The sequence below is a fragment of the Halichondria panicea genome, chromosome 5 (genome assembly GCF_963675165.1).
Source record: "Halichondria panicea chromosome 5, odHalPani1.1, whole genome shotgun sequence".
NCBI classification, from domain to species: domain Eukaryota; kingdom Metazoa; phylum Porifera; class Demospongiae; order Suberitida; family Halichondriidae; genus Halichondria; species Halichondria panicea.
This window is the reverse complement of record NC_087381.1, coordinates 346,253-364,301: the sequence shown is the minus strand read 5'-3', so window position 1 is coordinate 364,301 and position 18,049 is coordinate 346,253. Positions and strand designations below refer to the sequence as shown.

General features: G+C 41.8%; 4 protein-coding genes across 7 annotated transcripts in view; 3 read left to right on the top strand and 1 right to left on the bottom strand.

The window, feature by feature from the left end:
- LOC135336482 (soluble scavenger receptor cysteine-rich domain-containing protein SSC5D-like) overlaps nt 1-18,049 on the top strand; it is a 33,220-nt gene that overhangs the window by 7,420 nt on the left and 7,751 nt on the right. The window contains exon 3 of one of the 3 annotated variants that reach the window (XM_064532296.1): nt 36-61. The exons of 1 other annotated variant lie outside the window; for it this stretch is intronic. In XM_064532296.1, the coding sequence (XP_064388366.1) occupies nt 36-61 (26 nt within the window). Of the gene's footprint in view, nt 1-35; nt 62-15,206; nt 15,310-18,049 lie in introns of those variants that run through there. One more of the 3 variants, XM_064532295.1, reaches the window with a different exon arrangement.
- Nucleotides 51-5,622, top strand: LOC135336593 (neurotrypsin-like). Its single transcript, XM_064532454.1, has 7 exons — nt 51-184; nt 641-3,724; nt 3,829-4,024; nt 4,096-4,244; nt 4,369-4,561; nt 4,622-4,772; nt 5,481-5,622. Exons 2-6 carry the CDS (start codon nt 3,661-3,663, stop codon nt 4,758-4,760), a joined length of 741 nt encoding a protein of 246 aa, XP_064388524.1. The 5' UTR covers nt 51-184; nt 641-3,660; the 3' UTR covers nt 4,761-4,772; nt 5,481-5,622.
- Nucleotides 5,403-11,116, top strand: LOC135336311 (deleted in malignant brain tumors 1 protein-like). The gene is made up of 18 exons (XM_064532074.1): nt 5,403-5,418; nt 5,481-5,661; nt 5,718-5,866; nt 5,987-6,179; nt 6,240-6,388; nt 6,509-6,695; nt 6,767-6,915; nt 7,036-7,222; nt 7,296-7,444; nt 7,565-7,757; nt 7,818-7,966; nt 9,067-9,253; nt 9,325-9,473; nt 9,594-9,786; nt 9,847-9,992; nt 10,114-10,303; nt 10,360-10,508; nt 10,598-11,116. Exons 1-18 carry the CDS (start codon nt 5,403-5,405, stop codon nt 10,981-10,983), a joined length of 3,102 nt encoding a protein of 1,033 aa, XP_064388144.1. The 3' UTR covers nt 10,984-11,116.
- On the bottom strand, nt 11,191-12,948 carry LOC135336618 (uncharacterized). Of its 2 annotated transcripts, XM_064532489.1 has the most exons (4): nt 12,686-12,907; nt 12,044-12,199; nt 11,597-11,729; nt 11,191-11,418 (listed from the first exon to the last, which is right to left on the bottom strand). In XM_064532489.1, exons 1-4 carry the CDS (start codon nt 12,832-12,834, stop codon nt 11,401-11,403), a joined length of 456 nt encoding a protein of 151 aa, XP_064388559.1. In that variant the 5' UTR covers nt 12,835-12,907; the 3' UTR covers nt 11,191-11,400. The 2 variants fall into 2 exon arrangements, with proteins under 2 accessions (XP_064388559.1, XP_064388558.1); XM_064532488.1 differs by lacking the exon at nt 11,191-11,418 and having other exon boundaries at nt 11,433-11,729; nt 12,686-12,948.

Sequence of the window (18,049 nt, the reverse complement as noted above, 5' to 3'; positions counted from 1 at the left end):
CATGCATGTCATTTCTATATTCCTCCTATTTATAGTTTCTCCCAAGCTTCATCAACCACTCAGACATGGCTGGATGAGCTTCGTTGCTCAGGAACTGAGAGCAGACTCATTGATTGCCCTGCTAACACTATCGGAGATGAAAATTGCGTTCATTCACAAGATGTGGCCTTGGTCTGTATTGCAAGTAAGCAATAATGACATTCCTATACAGCTAAGTATATACGTACAATGAGTTCCTTTTACTTACATACGTGAATGCAGCATACTATTTCATAGTTTTTTGCCACAGAGATCATAGGAAAAACCATAATACTAACATGATAACAGACCCACCGATTCTGTGGTTGGAATAAAAAGCATGGTTTGGCAGTTAGAGCACTTTGGTGGTCATTTTTAGTTGTGGAAATTCTCAAGCATCGAATCATATCATATCTACGTAGAACTACTCCTTGGTTGTAATGTAATATTACAGCTATAATAAATTTATAAGCTTCTAGTAATGCTATATAGCACTGTGAGTGCTGATGCCTTGGTGGAGGTGCCAAAGCTATATAACATAAAGCTACTAATAGCTTTTATACACACATTGATCATAATTATCATAATGAACATTTTTAATTTTACTGCATGCAAAATCCAGAATAGGGAAACTCAAAGAGTGGGTAATGATCGACGAAGCTAACTACTAAGTAGAGTAGCAACTCGGTGAACAAGTTTTGCTACGGACTCTTCTGAAAAGGCTGCAATGGCATTCCAAGTAAGCAAAACTAGGCATGACTCGAGAACGAAGCTTTATTTTGCAAATCCAGGAATACAAATCCAAGAATGACTAGAAGCCTATAGAAACTCTTACTTGCACTTCATTGATCCTTATTAATTGAGCAGCTGTAACAGTCTACACATACACACACACACACGCACGCATGCGCACACACACACACACACACACACACACATACACACACACACACTACCATCTATTTATTTTGACTAATGCCTGGTGCTAATTCTAAGAACCAAAATTAGAGGTTAATAATTGTTTTGTGCTTGCCACCTAGAAGAACCACATAGACCCATCCCCATTATCAGATACTAGCTACCACCACAAAACCACCTGGCCGTAGCTGACAATACAGATAAGCCTCCCTGAAGGTCAGATTTAGTTTACACAAGTACACAGCCATGCAAGCAAAGTTGAAGTATTACAGCAGCCAATATCAAGTCTAAGATAAGTTCTATACTTTATGTCAGCATTACCTCAAATGTGAATATAGCTTACAATCAGCATGAAGCTTAAGTGAATAGCTTATTTAGTTCTGAATGCAATTGCAACAGATGAATGGGGAGGGTTGGTGCACCGTTAAAGACTCTTTAACCCATCATTCTCGGCTCTCAAGGCCGAGCATCTGTTTGCTTTTTCTATACCTGTATGGTTTGTGCTGTCTACTCTTTTTTTGTTTGTTTCTGGTTTACTGTAGTTCCCTAAATACAAATCTTATCGTAAATACACTTAGCATCAGATGTCAATATGATTTAAAATTAAATTAAGCGAGCATCCCGTTTGAGCTAGTAATATGAGCAGTGGACACAATTTCACCCAAAAGTTATTATTTATTATTTTCTTATAATTTTATTTTGAAACCTCAAACACACACAAACACACTACCGTATACCTCGCTTGCGCATGCGCACCGAGGCATAATTATAAAGGCTTTGTTCTCGAGTACAAACTGAAGTTGAGAACTATAGTCAAAACAGTGTCTAACTATTATAGAAGGTTGCTATCAGTCTACTTGGTAGTTAGTATAGAGCGATAGCTATTGGTAGCTGCAAGAAGCTGCAAACTATACAAACCAGTTAATGCACCGTTTTGCTCTCGTGCTCTGTGGATATTATTGGCCTCGTGGAAGTTCTCGAAGTATCATGTAGCACTCGGCTTTGCCTCGAGCTATACATGAGCTTCTCGAACTTCCCCGAGGCCAATAATATCCATAGAGTACTTGCAACGGTGCATTAACTAGTATATTCGTAGACCCATCCCCATTATCAGATACTTTATAATTTACCGTATAGCGGGTATATTTCGAGGGTATAAATTTCGCGGATGGACCATTACAAAGGATTTCTGGGTTTTTTTTTTCGTGGTCTGCGTTCCAGCCTTTTGGCGCATGCGCACATCAACATGCAGCTGTACCTCCACACCGTTAGCCTCGAATCCATAATACTGAACACGCCTACTATTCATAAATTTTCGTGAGTATAAATTTTCGCGGTACAGGCTCAATCCACGAAAACCGCAAACATTTATAACCCTCGAAATTTTTTATTTTTTATTTTTTATAATATAATAATAATACTTATTGCAAGTGAGAAGACAAAAGACAAAAGACAAAACAAAAAAACAAACCAAGAAAAAACAACAAAAACATGTAACATAATTTTATAAAGTTCCTGGGTGAAAACACATGTTTCAGACCGATAGCACCCGGCCTTCTTGAGTTGCTAGGTCAATAGTGCCAGTGTCTAAGGCCTTCCATGGTGTGGTGGTGGTGAATGACTTCCTAGAGCCTCTGATGCACATAATCTCTGATCTTATGAGGGAGAAATTTAGCCTACACCTCATCCAATTCAGAGTTGTGCTGTATGTTTTGTCCTGTTTCTCTGCCAGCATTGAAGCTAGTTTCTTGTAGACAATATCTGCAGCCGGACCCATACCTCCAGCAGCAGAGAAAACCAAAGGCGTAAACGATCCATGTTCGACTTCTCTTACACGCTGTTCATAAGCTCTCTTCTTTTCCATCTCGTTTCTTCTGTAGCTCTGGGCCATGGTGGAGCGGCGATAGGTAGGTGCGTACGGGTTGAAGACCCTGACATCAAAAAATGCACTCTGTCTATCGTTGCTCCAGAAGCTCTGGGTCACAACATCAAGGCGAGCCCCATCCTCGCGGTTGGTTGTCCTAAGTTGGAACTGCTCTTCCGTCACAGGCTGTAAGGTTGGTTCAATACCCACATCTGGACATACTTCGCTCATAAGATTTGCTGTGATGTTGCGTATTTCATTGTCTTATTGTTGGAAATCCTCCCCTAGAGCAGCTGAGTGCATGCTCTACTGTGAAGTGAAGTCCACAGACACAGTATGAGGGTAGGTTCTGAGGACGCCAGCCGTACCTGAGGCAAAGAGCATCTCTGAAGGCTCCCTTGTGTAGCATGAAACCATGCTCTGCAATAGGCAGCGCTGTTATCCAGCTTGAGGTACCTTTCTCTGAGCATATTCCAACCATTTTTTTCAAATTGGTAGTTCTTCATTTAGCTCACTTGCTGTCCTGGCTTCCATCTGTCGGCGGAATTTTTTGGCATTGTTCCTCAGTCTGGCTTGCTCTTGCTTCATTGTAGTTCGTATATATCGGATTGGTCAAGTATCAGGCTGACTAGTGGTGCTGAGATTGACATGCTCATCGTGAACTGACCAGGGCTTGTTTCACACGGGTTTGCTATACCAAGTCCCCCATGGCGGGCTGGGAGTGCCATTATCTGTCTTTCCTGACAAACCCGCTATACGGTATCAGCATGTACGCGCATGCGCACACTTTATCTGTCAACATGGTTTGTGGAGATAGTTAAAAATATCCCCCGTGTACGAGGCATTCATTTGGTTTCAAAATGGCAGGCTCTACAAGTTATTTCTTTTTGATTATCTTGGGCTCCTGTCTTTCTGACACCCAAGGTAAGAGTGCATTGCTGTTAGGCTATCTGGCAGTATAGACTACATCATGATACTGAAAATAAAAGTTTCAGTTTGTCAAAACAGTGCATGATTTGCTTTTAAAGGTTTTACTAATGGAAACTTGAGGCTGGTAGGAAACTCAGGCCGAACAGGAGGTTCCTCTGGCAGACTGGAGTTCTACTACAATGGAACATGGGGGACAGTGTGTGACGACAGATTCAGTATAAATGATGCAAGAGTGGCTTGTCGTCAACTAGGGTTCTCAACCTACACTCAATACGGAACAGTTGGAAGGCTAGGGTGAGTATCACTGCATGCATGTAATTTCTATATAGCCAATGCAATTATGATAATCATTTCTCTCTTGTAAGTTTCTCTCAAGCATCATCAAGCACTCGGACATGGCTAGACAATCTTCGTTGCTCAGGAACTGAGAGCAGACTCATTAATTGTCCTGCTAACACTATCGGAGATGAAAATTGCAATCATTCACAAGATATTGCCTTGATCTGCACTGCAAGTAAGTAATAGATGAAGTGTGTATATGACATCATTGCTACAGACACGTACAATCCTTTTATCTACAGCATAATTATGATAATATTGCTGGTATTAATTTGTGGCATTCACTTTTTTCCATTCAGATGGAAGCCTGAGGCTGGTAGGCAGCTTTCATCGAACAGGAGGCCCCTCTGGCAGACTGGAGGTCTATTTCGGTAGAGCATATGCATGGGGGACAGTGTGTGACGACAGCTTCGGCTCAAGTGATGCAATGGTGGCTTGTCGTCAGCTGGGGTACACAGGCTACACTCGGTATGGGCGAGTAGGAACATTAGGGTGAGTATCACTGTGCATGCATGTAATTTCTATATAGCCGGTGCAATTATGATCTTTTAGTTTTTACCAAGCATCATCATTCACTCGGACATGGCTGGACGAGCTTCGTTGCTCAGGAACTGAGAGCAGACTCATTAATTGTCCTGCTAACCCTATCGGAGTTGAAGATTGCACCCACACACACAAGATGTGGCCTTGATCTGTACTACAAGTAAGTGAATAATTAGCCGGTGTATACAGTATATATACAATGAGCTCCTTAGGTTTTACGTACATCATATAATTACCCGAGGCCGTGCCGCGGCCAGCGGGTATAGTAGTCTGTTGGTTTGTTTGTTTGTTTGTTTGTGATTGGCTTTTCTACTCACCTGGATGCCACAGCACTGCGTTTACAGTATGGATAGCCTTCACACAACAATATCTTGATTTAAATAGTGGCAGATTTTGATGTTAAAGCTTCATTGTCGAGCAAAAGCTAAGAAGCTTGAAGCAGCTATATAACCAGCTACACGTGGCCTTGATTATACGTAGTTGCAGCTGAAGTGATCCGTACCAAGAACAATTGATATATTTATAGTAGAAAGATAAAATTGTGACTGGTTGGCTGACTCTGGATCCATACTCCAGCCTGGCAGGAGCCATACGTCTAAAACTCCAGGCTTCTTTGCTGTGATCCCAGTCTAGTCCACAGTACATGTCTAATGTGACATGCATACCATGTACTAGTTGGGCGAACCATGTACCACTAGCACTCAAAGTTTCAGCATGCCTCCATAGTTTTATGAGTTGCTCATACATGCTGCATGCACTGCATTATCACTCTTCTGGTTTCTTTATAATCATGTCACCAGCCGAGGGTTTGCACTTTAGTGCTCTAGTTATTTTGATTGCAGGTATTAATTTGTGCTATTCCCTTCAGATGGAGACCTGAGGCTGGTAGAAAACTCAGGCCGTTCCTCTGGCAGACTGGAGTTCTACTACAATGGAACATGGGGGACAGTGTGTGACAACAGCTTCGGCGCAAGTGATGCAAGAGTGGCTTGTCGTCAGCTGGGATACACCCGAGGCTACACTCGGTATGGGCGGGTAGGAACACTAGGGTGAGTATCAATGCATGCATATAAATATAACTGGTGTAATTATGAACTATTTATAGTTTCTCTCAAGCTTCATCAACCACTCGGACATGGCTGGACAATCTTCGTTGCGTTGGAACTGAGAGCAGACTCGTTGATTGTACTGCTAACACTATCGGAGATGAAGATTGCAATCATTCACAAGATATTGCCTTGATCTGCACTGCAAGTAAGTAATAGATGAAGTGTGTATATGACATCATTGCTACAGACACGTACAATCCTTTTATCTACAGCATATGATAATATTGCCGGTATTAATTTGTGGCATTCACTTTTTTCCATTCAGATGGAAGCCTGAGGCTGGTAGGCAGCTTTAGTCGAACAGGAGGCCCCTCTGGCAGACTGGAGTTCTATAACCGTAGAGCATATGCATGGGGGACAGTGTGTGACGACAGCTTCGGCTCAAGTGATGCAATGGTGGCTTGTCGTCAGCTGGGGTACACAGGCTACACTCGGTATGGGCGAGTAGGAACATTAGGGTGAGTATCACTGTGCATGCATGTAATTTCTATAAAGCCGGTGCAATTATGATCTTTTAGTTTTTCCCAAGCTTCATCAACCACTCAGACATGGCTGGACGAGCTTGGTTGCTCAGGATCTGAGACCAAACTGACCGATTGTCCTGCTAACCCTATCGGAGTTGAAGATTGCACCCACACACAAGATGTGGCCTTAATCTGTACTACAAGTAAGTGAATAATTAGCCGGTGTATACAGTATATGTACAGTGAGCTCCTTAGGCTTTACGTACATCATATAATTATATGCATGCCTGATATTGCAGGTATTAATTTGCTATTCCCTTCAGATGGAGACCTGAGGCTGGTAGGCAGCTTTAGTCGAACAGGAGGTTCCTCTGGCAGACTGGAGTTCTACTACAATGGAACATGGGGGACAGTGTGTCACGACAGCTTCGGTATAAATGATGCAAGAGTGGCTTGTCGTCAACTAGGGTTCTCAAACTACACTCAATACGGAACAGTTGGAAGGCTAGGGTGAGTATCACTGCATGCATGTAATTTCTATATAGCCAATGCAATTATGATAATCATTTCTCTCTTGTAAGTTTCTCTCAAGCATCATCAAGCACTCGGACATGGCTGGACAATCTTCATTGCTCAGGAAGGGAGAGCAGACTCGTTGATTGTCCTGCTAACCGTATCGGAGATGAAAATTGCAACCATTCACAAGATATTGCCTTGATCTGCACTGCAAGTAAGTAATAGATGAAGTGTGTATATGACATCATTGCTACAGACACGTACAATCCTTTTATCTACAGCATATGATAATATTGCCGGTATTAATTTGTGGCATTCACTTTTTTCCATTCAGATGGAGGCCTGAGGCTGGTAGGCAGCTTTAGTCGAACAGGAGGTTCCTCTGGCAGACTGGAGTTCTACTACAATGGAACATGGGGGACAGTGTGTGATGACAGCTTCGGCTCAAGTGATGCAATGGTGGCTTGTCGTCAGCTGGGGTACACAGGTTACACTCGGTATGGGCGAGTAGGAACATTAGGGTGAGTATCACTGTGCATGCATGTAATTTCTATATAGCCAATGCAATTATGATAATCATTTCTCTCTTTTAAGTTTCTCTCAAGCATCATCAAGCACTCGGACATGGCTGGACAATCTTCATTGCTCAAGATGGGAGAGCAGACTCGTTGATTGTCCTGCTAACCGTATCGGAGTTGAAAATTGCAACCATTCACAAGATATTGCCTTGATCTGCACTACAAGTAAGTAATAGATGAAGTGTGTATATGACATCATTGCTACAGACACGTACAATCCTTTTATCTACAGCATATGATAATATTGCCGGTATTAATTTGTGGCATTCACTTTTTTCCATTCAGATGGAAGCCTGAGGCTGGTAGGCAGCTTTAGTCGAACAGGAGGCCCCTCTGGCAGACTGGAGTTCTATAACCGTAGAGCATATGCATGGGGGACAGTGTGTGACGACAGCTTCGGCTCAAGTGATGCAATGGTGGCTTGTCGTCAGCTGGGGTACACAGGCTACACTCGGTATGGGCGAGTAGGAACATTAGGGTGAGTATCACTGTGCATGCATGTCATTTCTATATAGCCGGTGCAATTATGATTTTTTAGTTTTTACCAAGCTTCATCAACCACTCGGACATGGCTGGACGAGCTTGGTTGCTCAGGATCTGAGACCAAACTGACCGATTGTCCTGCTAACCCTATCGGAGTTGAAGATTGCACCCACACACAAGATGTGGCCTTGATCTGTACTACAAGTAAGTGAATAATTAGCCGGTGTATACAGTATATGTACTATGGTTGCACCAAAGATCAAAGGCTTCAGTTGTAGTTTATACTACTTATACAACCTGTCTGACCACAGCCATGGTATATGGCTGTTATACCCTAGTGTATAACTGCCATATACCATGGCTTGTGGTCAAACTACATGTACAGCTAGAACTGAATACAGTATCCCACCTTTGCAACAAAATTGACACACTGTTTCAATTAAAACAATGACACACTACTCAATTCAATCAATATTAGCAATATTAGAGCTAGAGAGAATTCAATACAAAACAGACTACTAATGATTTTAGTCAACATAAAAAGAGCCAAGTTCGAGCGATGAATAGTTCCAAAAAGGAGGCAAATTTGGAAGAACTCCGTGATCGTGAATCGAACGATACTGGTTGTTTGTGTTGCTTTTTTTCAACTTTCAACATTGGTTGTCACAACCTGCTTATTACATTGCTGCATGGGACCAGGAGCAGTAAGAAGGGTCCAGACTGCCAAGTGTTTCTCAGACTAAAGAGACTGCACTGCACTGGGCCAGTACAGTAGGCTTGTGGAATGATATTTTCGGGTACATTTGCACTCTTTGTAGACAAGTAGCACGTACCAGTATACTTTCTTGAAGTGCCTTCTATAAAGATGCAGAAACACAGACTTCACAATTGCTTGCTTGAATCATAGACGCTTGCTTGAATCAGCCATCGCTTTTTAAAAAGATAGCAAATTCATTGCATAGCTATAGCAACAGTGACATCAAATAGTAGTTATAAGCATATTCATTGAAGAAGCATGACAGGAAGTAGCTAAACATAGTAGTACAGTTCTAAACATAGTACAAGCCAGTTAAACTATGGCCTCTCGTGGTATATTTGCTTTACACGCTCGAGTAATCAGATAAACCACGAGGCGCAGCCGAGTTGGTTTATCAGATTACTCGAGCGTGTAAATCAAATATACCACTCGAGGCCATTGTTTAACTATAACTAATATGTACAATGAGCTCCTTAGGTTTTACGTACATCATATAATTATATGCATGCCTGATATTGCAGGTATTAATTTGTGCTATTCCCTTCAGATGGAGACCTGAGGCTGGTAGACAACTCAGGCCGAACAGGAGGTTCCTCCGGCAGACTGGAGTTCTACTACAATGGAACATGGGGGACAGTGTGTCACGACAGCTTCGGTATAAATGATGCAAGAGTGGCTTGTCGTCAACTAGGGTTCTCAAACTACACTCAATACGGAACAGTTGGAAGGCTAGGGTGAGTATCACTGCATGCATGTAATTTCTATATAGCCAATGCAATTATGATAATCATTTCTCTCTTGTAAGTTTCTCTCAAGCATCATCAAGCACTCGGACATGGCTGGACAATCTTCATTGCTCAGGAAGGGAGAGCAGACTCATTAATTGTTCTGCTAACACTATCGGAGATGAAAATTGCAATCATTCACAAGATATTGCCTTGATCTGCACTGCAAGTAAGTAATAGATGAAGTGTGTATATGACATCATTGCTACAGACACGTACAATCCTTTTATCTACAGCATATGATAATATTGCCGGTATTAATTTGTGGCATTCACTTTTTTCCATTCAGATGGAGACCTGAGGCTGGTAGGCAGCTTTAGTCGAACAGGAGGCCCCTCTGGCAGACTGGAGTTCTATAACCGTAGAGCATATGCATGGGGGACAGTGTGTGACGACAGCTTCGGCTCAAGTGATGCAATGGTGGCTTGTCGTCAGCTGGGGTACACAGGCTACACTCGGTATGGGCGAGTAGGAACATTAGGGTGAGTATCACTGTGCATGCATGTAATTTCTATATAGCTGGTGCAATTATGATCTTTTAGTTTTTCCCAAGCATCATCAAGTACTCAGACATGGCTGGACAATCTTCGTTGCTCAGGATCTGAGAGCAGACTCATTAATTGCCCTGCTAACACTATCAGAGTTGATTGCACCCACACACAAAATGTGGCCTTGATCTGTACTACAAGTAAGTGAATAATTAGCCGGTGTATACAGTATATGTACAATGAGCTCCTTAGGCTTTTACGTACATCATATATTTATATGTACCTGATATTGCAGGTATTAATTTGTGCTATTCCCTTCAGATGGAGACCTGAGGCTGGTAGAAAACTCAGGCCGAACAGGAGGTTCCTCTGGCAGACTGGAGTTCTACTACAATGGAAAATGGGGGACAGTGTGTGACGACAGCTTCGGCGCAAGTGATGCAAGAGTGGCTTGTCGTCAGCTGGGATACACCCGAGGCTACACTCGGTATGGGCGGGTAGGAACACTAGGGTGAGTATCAATGCATGCATATAAATATAACTGGTGTAATTATGAACTATTTATAGTTTCTCTCAAGCTTCATCAACCACTCGGACATGGCTGGACAATCTTCGTTGCGTTGGAACTGAGAGCAGACTCGTTGATTGTACTGCTAACCCTATCGGAGATGAAGATTGCAACCACACACAAGATGTGGCCTTGATCTGTACTACAGGTAATGGTATATAGAAAATTATATACAGGAGCTATAGATGTAGTATTTAAAGCATGTACTTCCCCTATACATCAAGTTTGCCCACACAGGTGGTGATGGCACAGAGTTTGCCACAACATCTGGTGGTGGTGGTGGTGGAAGTGGTGGGTCAAACATCCCAGCTTATATGGGTGGAGTCTTTGGTTCTGGCATATCCATCTGTGTGTGTATATGCTGCATTTGTGTATGCTGCTACCTCTACTGCAGACCCTCATCCTCCACCAGAGAATACAGTCCTCCACCACCAGTGAAGACGACGACTGTGCATGCCCCAAAATATGACCCTCCTCCAAAGTACACAAGTGAATCTGTAGCTACAACAGGAACCAGCAATCGCTCTTTCACTGCCACTCATATTGTTGAGTGTACCCGTATTCAAGGACCAAATGGTTTGGTTTGTCAGAAGGAAGTAGCGATTACATATCTCAAGAAATAATTAATGTACAAGTGATCCCTGCAACCCCTTTAACAATAACGTGCCGATGATGTAGCTAGTGGATATAATAATATAGTCTATTTGTAGTTTTCTATAAAGACAGGACACATCTCTATGAATAATGATTTTGTATAATTATATAGCTATAGGCATTGAATATGAAACTTTGTCAAAAATATATATTGTACAGTATTAAGAAATACTTCATCATGTAATGAGAAAGACGCCTACTATAGCTAATGATTCATTGCCTCATGTGATTGGTCTATTAGTCACTAGAAAAATTTCTTTGAATTTTTTTTATGAGCTTGTCTATAAATGGAGTAGCCGAGCATCACTATCAGCTGCATCGCCATGACAACCACAAACAACCACGGTGTTAGACAAGCTGACGTCTCACTAGAAGTGGGGCACTTGTTAGCGGCAAGATCGAGTCTGTGTGTGTGTGTGTGGGTGACAATAGAGGCTTGGTAAATAATAGAAACACAGAGAGAAGCCATCAAAAAATGATGTACGTACTGTACAGCACATTGTTAGCTAATGACCTTTACCATAATTATATAACACTTGTAACTGTCATCAAGATACACCCACAATACAACCTCTCCGTCACCTTCAACTCAGTGAGCACACTCTCTATGCTCTGTGCCTGGGCCGACACCATCGCCTTGGTCTCGTACACCGGCTGCAGCTGCTCAGAGAGGGTCGCCTTACCGCCTTCAAGCACTGTACGGTCCATTGCAGCCCTGCATAGTCATGGAGGAGTATAATCACACAGTTTAATGTAGCATATCGGTGCGTAAACATCCTTCAATCTATAGTTTTACATTATACAAATACATGACATTGTACTAGTCCTATATAATTATTATGTACACTACAACAACACATCAATACTGCACAATCAACAGTGGACAAGATTTGAAATTTTGTAGGGAAAACCGGCTAAAATTTGAAAACAGCAATTAAGGTTATAGACTTCGCTATACGCACACACTGAAGATTGGCTGAAGACACAGTATAATTATGATGCACTAGATCACATGATACAGGTACCTACCTTAGGTCAGCCAGCTGGTGTAGAATGTTGGACTCTGTTGTTTTGATGTGAGATATCTCCGTTGCCAGTGAGGAACCGACAGCATCCATTGGTCGACCTCTATCCACGCCACCAGCTCCACCCGTGATGAACAGATCAACCTTCTGAGCGACAGCCCTGCATGTGTGTGTGTGTGTGTGTGTGTGTGTGTGTGTGTGTGTGTGTGTGTGTGTGTGTGTGTGGGGGGGGGGGGATAGATAAACAAACACTGGTTCATCTTCTCACAGAAATGGATAACTAAGTTATGGCTATTCAACATAATTATAATAATTATCAGTCTCTCATACTAAAACTTTTTGAATGGCCATAACTTTAGTTCTAGTGACCCAATTTCAATGATTTTCTGATTTTCTGAAAGCTTAAAAGGAGCTCTTTCAGTTGGTACGCTCAAATCAAATATCATATTTTGACCCATTTTCGCCAAAATACCATGGTAATTTTCCGAAAATGAGAAATTTGGTCATGTTGCAAATTTGAAAGCTAAGCATCCATTTTAAAGAGTTCTTTTTAAGCTTTCAGAAAATCAGAAAATCATTGAAATTGGAACATTTTAACAAAAGTTATGGCCAGAGTCAAAGATACTACAGTTAGTTAATGAATCACCTGATCTCCCGATGCAGTGGTGCAGTCTGCATGTCAGCGACCAATCGCATGCTCTGCTCAGTCTCCACCTCTCGTTGCCAGTCATCCACACTTCCCTTATTGTGCTCCTGTTGGTACGTGTCTCTACGATTATCAAAATCCTTTGCCATCTTGGCATACTGGTCTGACAAATCACTCAACTTCGTCTCGTCAACTCTTTCCTGGGGCTCGCTACAAAAGAATAGTTCCAAATTTCATAAAATAATTATAAGCTCATCATTAGATAGGCCTTTTGAAAGGCTACAAAATACATTTGAAATTGGACACCTTATAGCCATTAAAATAGGCCCTTTTCAAAATGCTTTGAACATTTTGACCTGACGACAATTACTGATAACTATAAACACATCATTAGATAGGTATTTCGTAAGTACTTTAAAGGGCTACAAAATTGTGAAATGGGACCATTAGGTTACAACCACTCAAGTGAACTATCGTATATCCAGTTTCTAATGCTAATTTTCGCATAATTCGCATAATTCGCGATCAAAAAAGACACGTAAAGAATTTCCTATGCAATTCGCAATACAGTAGAACCTCAATTATCCGGCCTTCCATCTCGATTATCCGGCTTGGCAGTTTTTTTTTTATCAGATTAAATAATTCAGAAAATGGCCGTGTCCCTCAAATGCGCATGCGCGTTACAGCTGTTACCATGGAGACATACCTGCTTATCTTCTGCGCATGCGCAGACAACCATGTGGCACTGCTGTTTATCAATAAAGTGGGTGGATCAAGGCGTGGTTTATCTATGCAATTATCTGGCATATTCATTTATCCGGCCTGCTTCTGGAACCAAGGTGTCCGGATAATCGAGGTTCTACTGTAGTTAGAAATATTGATTAACCTCGCATTCGAACCTAATATACGATACCGTATTACTAGAATATTTTGCGGGTGAAAAACCTTTGCGAATGAGCCAAATCAGCAGAAAATTTTACCCTTTGCGATCTAACTATTGCGGTCTGGCAAGGATCGTGTGTATATTTACTAGTAATAATTTAGGTTTTGTGGATTGTATTGTTGCGAAGTGAACACAACCCTCGCAAAATTCCTTGATGCTCGCAAAACATTCTAGTAATATGGTAGCAACAGTACATACAGTGTACCCTCTTGTACCTCCTGTGCTTTTGTTTCTAGGGGGGTGATAGAATGTGTGACGAATGAGAGGACATCGTGGTCATCAGCCACGACAACCACAAACAACTACGGTGTAGACAAGCCGATGTCTCGCTAGAAATGGGGCACTTGTTAGCAGCAAGAGCCTGTGTGTGGGCGTGAGTGTGTGTGTGGGGTGATGGTGAGGCACCCACCTAATAGATAGATCAATAGATCCCACTTAATTGGTCTACTATATAATATACCTCGTGTTTGTGATTTAATATTTTTCGCTGTATTATAAATTATAGTTACTGTATATTCTATTTCTGCAGGTATTGACAATGGAGTAGGAACATTTTGAAGTTGGGGGTTTTACTGAACTGAAATTTTGAATGAAAATGTTAATTTGTACTGTGGTGCATTTTATTGATATTGATCGTCAATTGAACATAATAATTATTATATAGCCATAAATTCTGCAGACTTAGAATTACCCCAAACAAGTGCATGTCAATCGAGCTTCTAAACTCTCGGTACATTCAGCTCCAATGTATAGATATTGTAGCCAGCATATATAAGCGCTTATTGATGATAATAAAAAAAGGAAATAGGTCCACTTATAACGTTTGCCTTTTAGCCATGTTTTTTGCTTATCCAACTCAATGTTTGGGAGGGGCTCCCTCCCACTGAGCAATGATTATTAGTGGCAGTACGACCTACATCTACTATACTATACATGTTTGCATGGAGGCATCGTTTGGTATTAATTCTAATCGGTATCTTCATCTTCTACCTAATCAGGCTGCAGAGTGTGTCCCCATAACAACCACCCTCTGAGACCACACCCTCTCCCTCGTACCCACACACACTCTCAGACACACCCACTAAGCAGGATCTCCGGCACTGACGTCACTAGAAATGTTACTTCCCAGCACAGGGCTAGTCGACACGTACCCACTAAAACAACTTGGATTACGCAAGCCCCTCCGGGCTACCTAATGGTCGTGGGATCTCCGATTTATAAGTTAGAGAAATCCATACGTCCTTCCATCACTGTACCACCTTCTCGTCCCTCCATTACGCTGGCACCTTCTCGTCCCCCCATCACTCTACCTCGTCCCCCCATCACTCTACCACGTCCCTCCATTACTCTACCACCGTTCAGGGAACAGGAGGAACAAGACTTTGAACTACCACCCTATCCAACTGACATGGATGATCTATAGATACCTTTCCGTTAATATTTTGATGCTAAATAATTTATTAATTAAATTGCAATTAAGAGAGGATGTGAATGTGAAACTTTTAATACAGCATGTACGTGCATGCGCACACTTTATCTGTCAACATGGTTTGTGGAGGAGATAGTCAATAACCTCAAAAATATCCCCGTGTACTGAGCCATGCAGTTGGTTTCAAAATGGCAGGCTCTACAAGTTATTTCTTTTTGATTATCTTGGGCTCCTGTCTTTCTGACACCCAAGGTAAGACTGCATGCAGTTAGGCTATCTGGCAGTATAGACTACATCATGATACTGAAAATAAAAGTTTCAGTTTGTCAAAACAGTGCATGATTTGCTTTTAAAGGTTTTACTAATGGAAACTTGAGGCTGGTAGGCAACTCAGGCCGAACAGGAGGTTCCTCTGGCAGACTGGAGGTCTATTACAGTAGACAATGGGGGACCGTGTGTGATGACAGCTTCGGTGTAAATGATGCAAGAGTGGCTTGTCGTCAACTAGGGTTCTCAACCTACACTCAATACGGAACAGTTGGAAGGCTAGGGTGAGTATCACTGCATGCATGTATAATTTCTATATAGCCAATGCAATTATGATAATTATTTCTTTCTTGTAAGTTTCTCTCAAGCATCATCAAGCACTCGGACATGGCTGGATGAGCTTCGTTGCTCAGGAACTGAGAGCAGACTCATTAATTGTCCTGCTAACCGTATCGGAGTTGAAAATTGCAACCATTCACAAGATATTGCCTTGATCTGCACTGCAAGTAAGTAATAGATGAAGTGTGTATATAATATTGCTACAGACATGTACAATCCTTTTATCTACAGCATATGATGATATTGCCGGTATTAATTTGTGCCATTCACTTTTTTCCATTGCAGGTATTATAATTTGTGCCATTCGCTTTTCCCCCTTCAGATGGAGACCTGAGGCTGGTAGGCAGTTCAGGTCGAACTGGAGGCTCCTCTGGCAGACTGGAGGTCTACTACAATGGAACATGGGGGACAGTCTGTGATGATAGATTTGGGCTGTACGATGCTGACGTAGCTTGTCGTCAGCTGGGGTACACTCGAGGCTACTGCTGGGGGGCAGTGGGAACACTGGGGTGAGTGGAATACATTCGTGCACGATCCATCTCCATCTCATCAATATTAACACACACACTCTCACATAATTATGCACACGTACACAGGTTTTCTTGGGCTCCGTACAGCAACCAAATCTGGTTGTCCAACTTAGGTTGTGGCCGTAACGACACTACCCTCCTTAACTGTTCACATAGTGGACTGGGCAGTCACAATTGTAGTCACAGCGAAGACGTTGCTGTAGTTTGTGTACCCAGAAGCACGTGTAACGGTATGTCTCAACTATATATAGTATTTATAGTTTCACATAAAAGAGCTATATATATATACACTTGTACCATGATGTGATCTGACACTAAGGAATATCCATTGAAACTCTCAGGATACTCCAGGGTACAAATACCATGTACCCTGCTAGGGTGTACATTCATGTACCCTAGGGTACATTGGCTGTGGTCAGCCTGAAGCCCACCCTCCACCTTTAAGGACCCTCTTGAATACTACAGAGACAAAATCTGTGGAAAGCACAAAAATGTGCGGGTGTCTGAAGTTGTAAATGTGGTTTGTCAAGTGCAAGCACATGCACACACAAAATGTGCACAGTGCATGCACGGCAGCGATCAAAGAGTGTTTACTACTACTCAGTTGTAAATGGGTTGGATAACAGCTAATCAATACGTGTTCATAGTGCAAGCTACTTGTACTATGCATATCTGCGGTGTATTGTTATTGTACTACCTCGTGCATGCAGTTGTATGTATTCCCTCGGGCTGCGTCCTCGGGGAATACATAAAACTTCCCTCGGTAGTACAAATCCAATACACCCTTGATATCCATGGTACAACTATTACATAGATCTATATATACGGTGTTGTGTACAACTAGTACGATTGTAGTGCATGATAATACATATTTATATATGCGGATTTATTTAGCAGATTTTGTATAACATTTATTAAAGCAAGTATGACCACACAGGGTCCACCACAACACCTGGTGGTGGTGGTGGAGGTGGAGGTAGAGGGTCGAATGTCGCTGCCTACTCTGGTGGAAGCGCTTCTGGCACACTCGGCTGTATAGCCATATACTGTTGTGTTTTCTGCTGCCTCTGCTACAAGTCAAATTCCTCATCCTCCAACAGACAGTACAGTTCTTCATCAAAAGCGAAGACTGTGATTGTTGTCACGGAAAAAGAAGATAGCCCTCCCCCGTACACAAATTATCACACAAGTGTAGATACCGATATGCTGTTCAATGCTGTTTAATAAGTATAATTACAGTAGCTATACGTTTATAGTGATATTATTATACAGTCTTTATACATGCATTGTATTGTATAATTATTACATGTATTTTAGTTCCCTTATATAGACACTTTGCATGTGCACAGAACATTATGAAAGAACGATTTTTGCAATGAATTGTACCGTACACATATTGTTCAAACTTTGCCTGTACATGCATGCAGTGTTAAAATAGTTCATATATACTTCGATGATGCATGCATGGAGGAGCCCCTCCAGCATATCATATACAGGCCATGCATGGGTGCCAAATAGTATCACAGACAAATTGTGAATGATATATCACAGTAGTTTAATACTTATGTTTAGTTAAAATCTATTAAGTTAAAAAAATTATAGCTGCTACGATAAAACACAGTTATGGTAATTTCAAAAGAAACTACTAAAAAGTTGAATGATAAATAAAGCTACTCACATACACCCCCAACACAACAACACACTGTACATGCATGTATCAACATGCATGAACATTATTTTAGATTGCCTGGGGCCGTTGTAAACGTCTGAACCTACTCTAAGAGTTCTACCATATTCTTGTCTACATTGTGCAGTGTCCTGATCTATCAGTGAGGCCATAATTATTCTTTACAAGT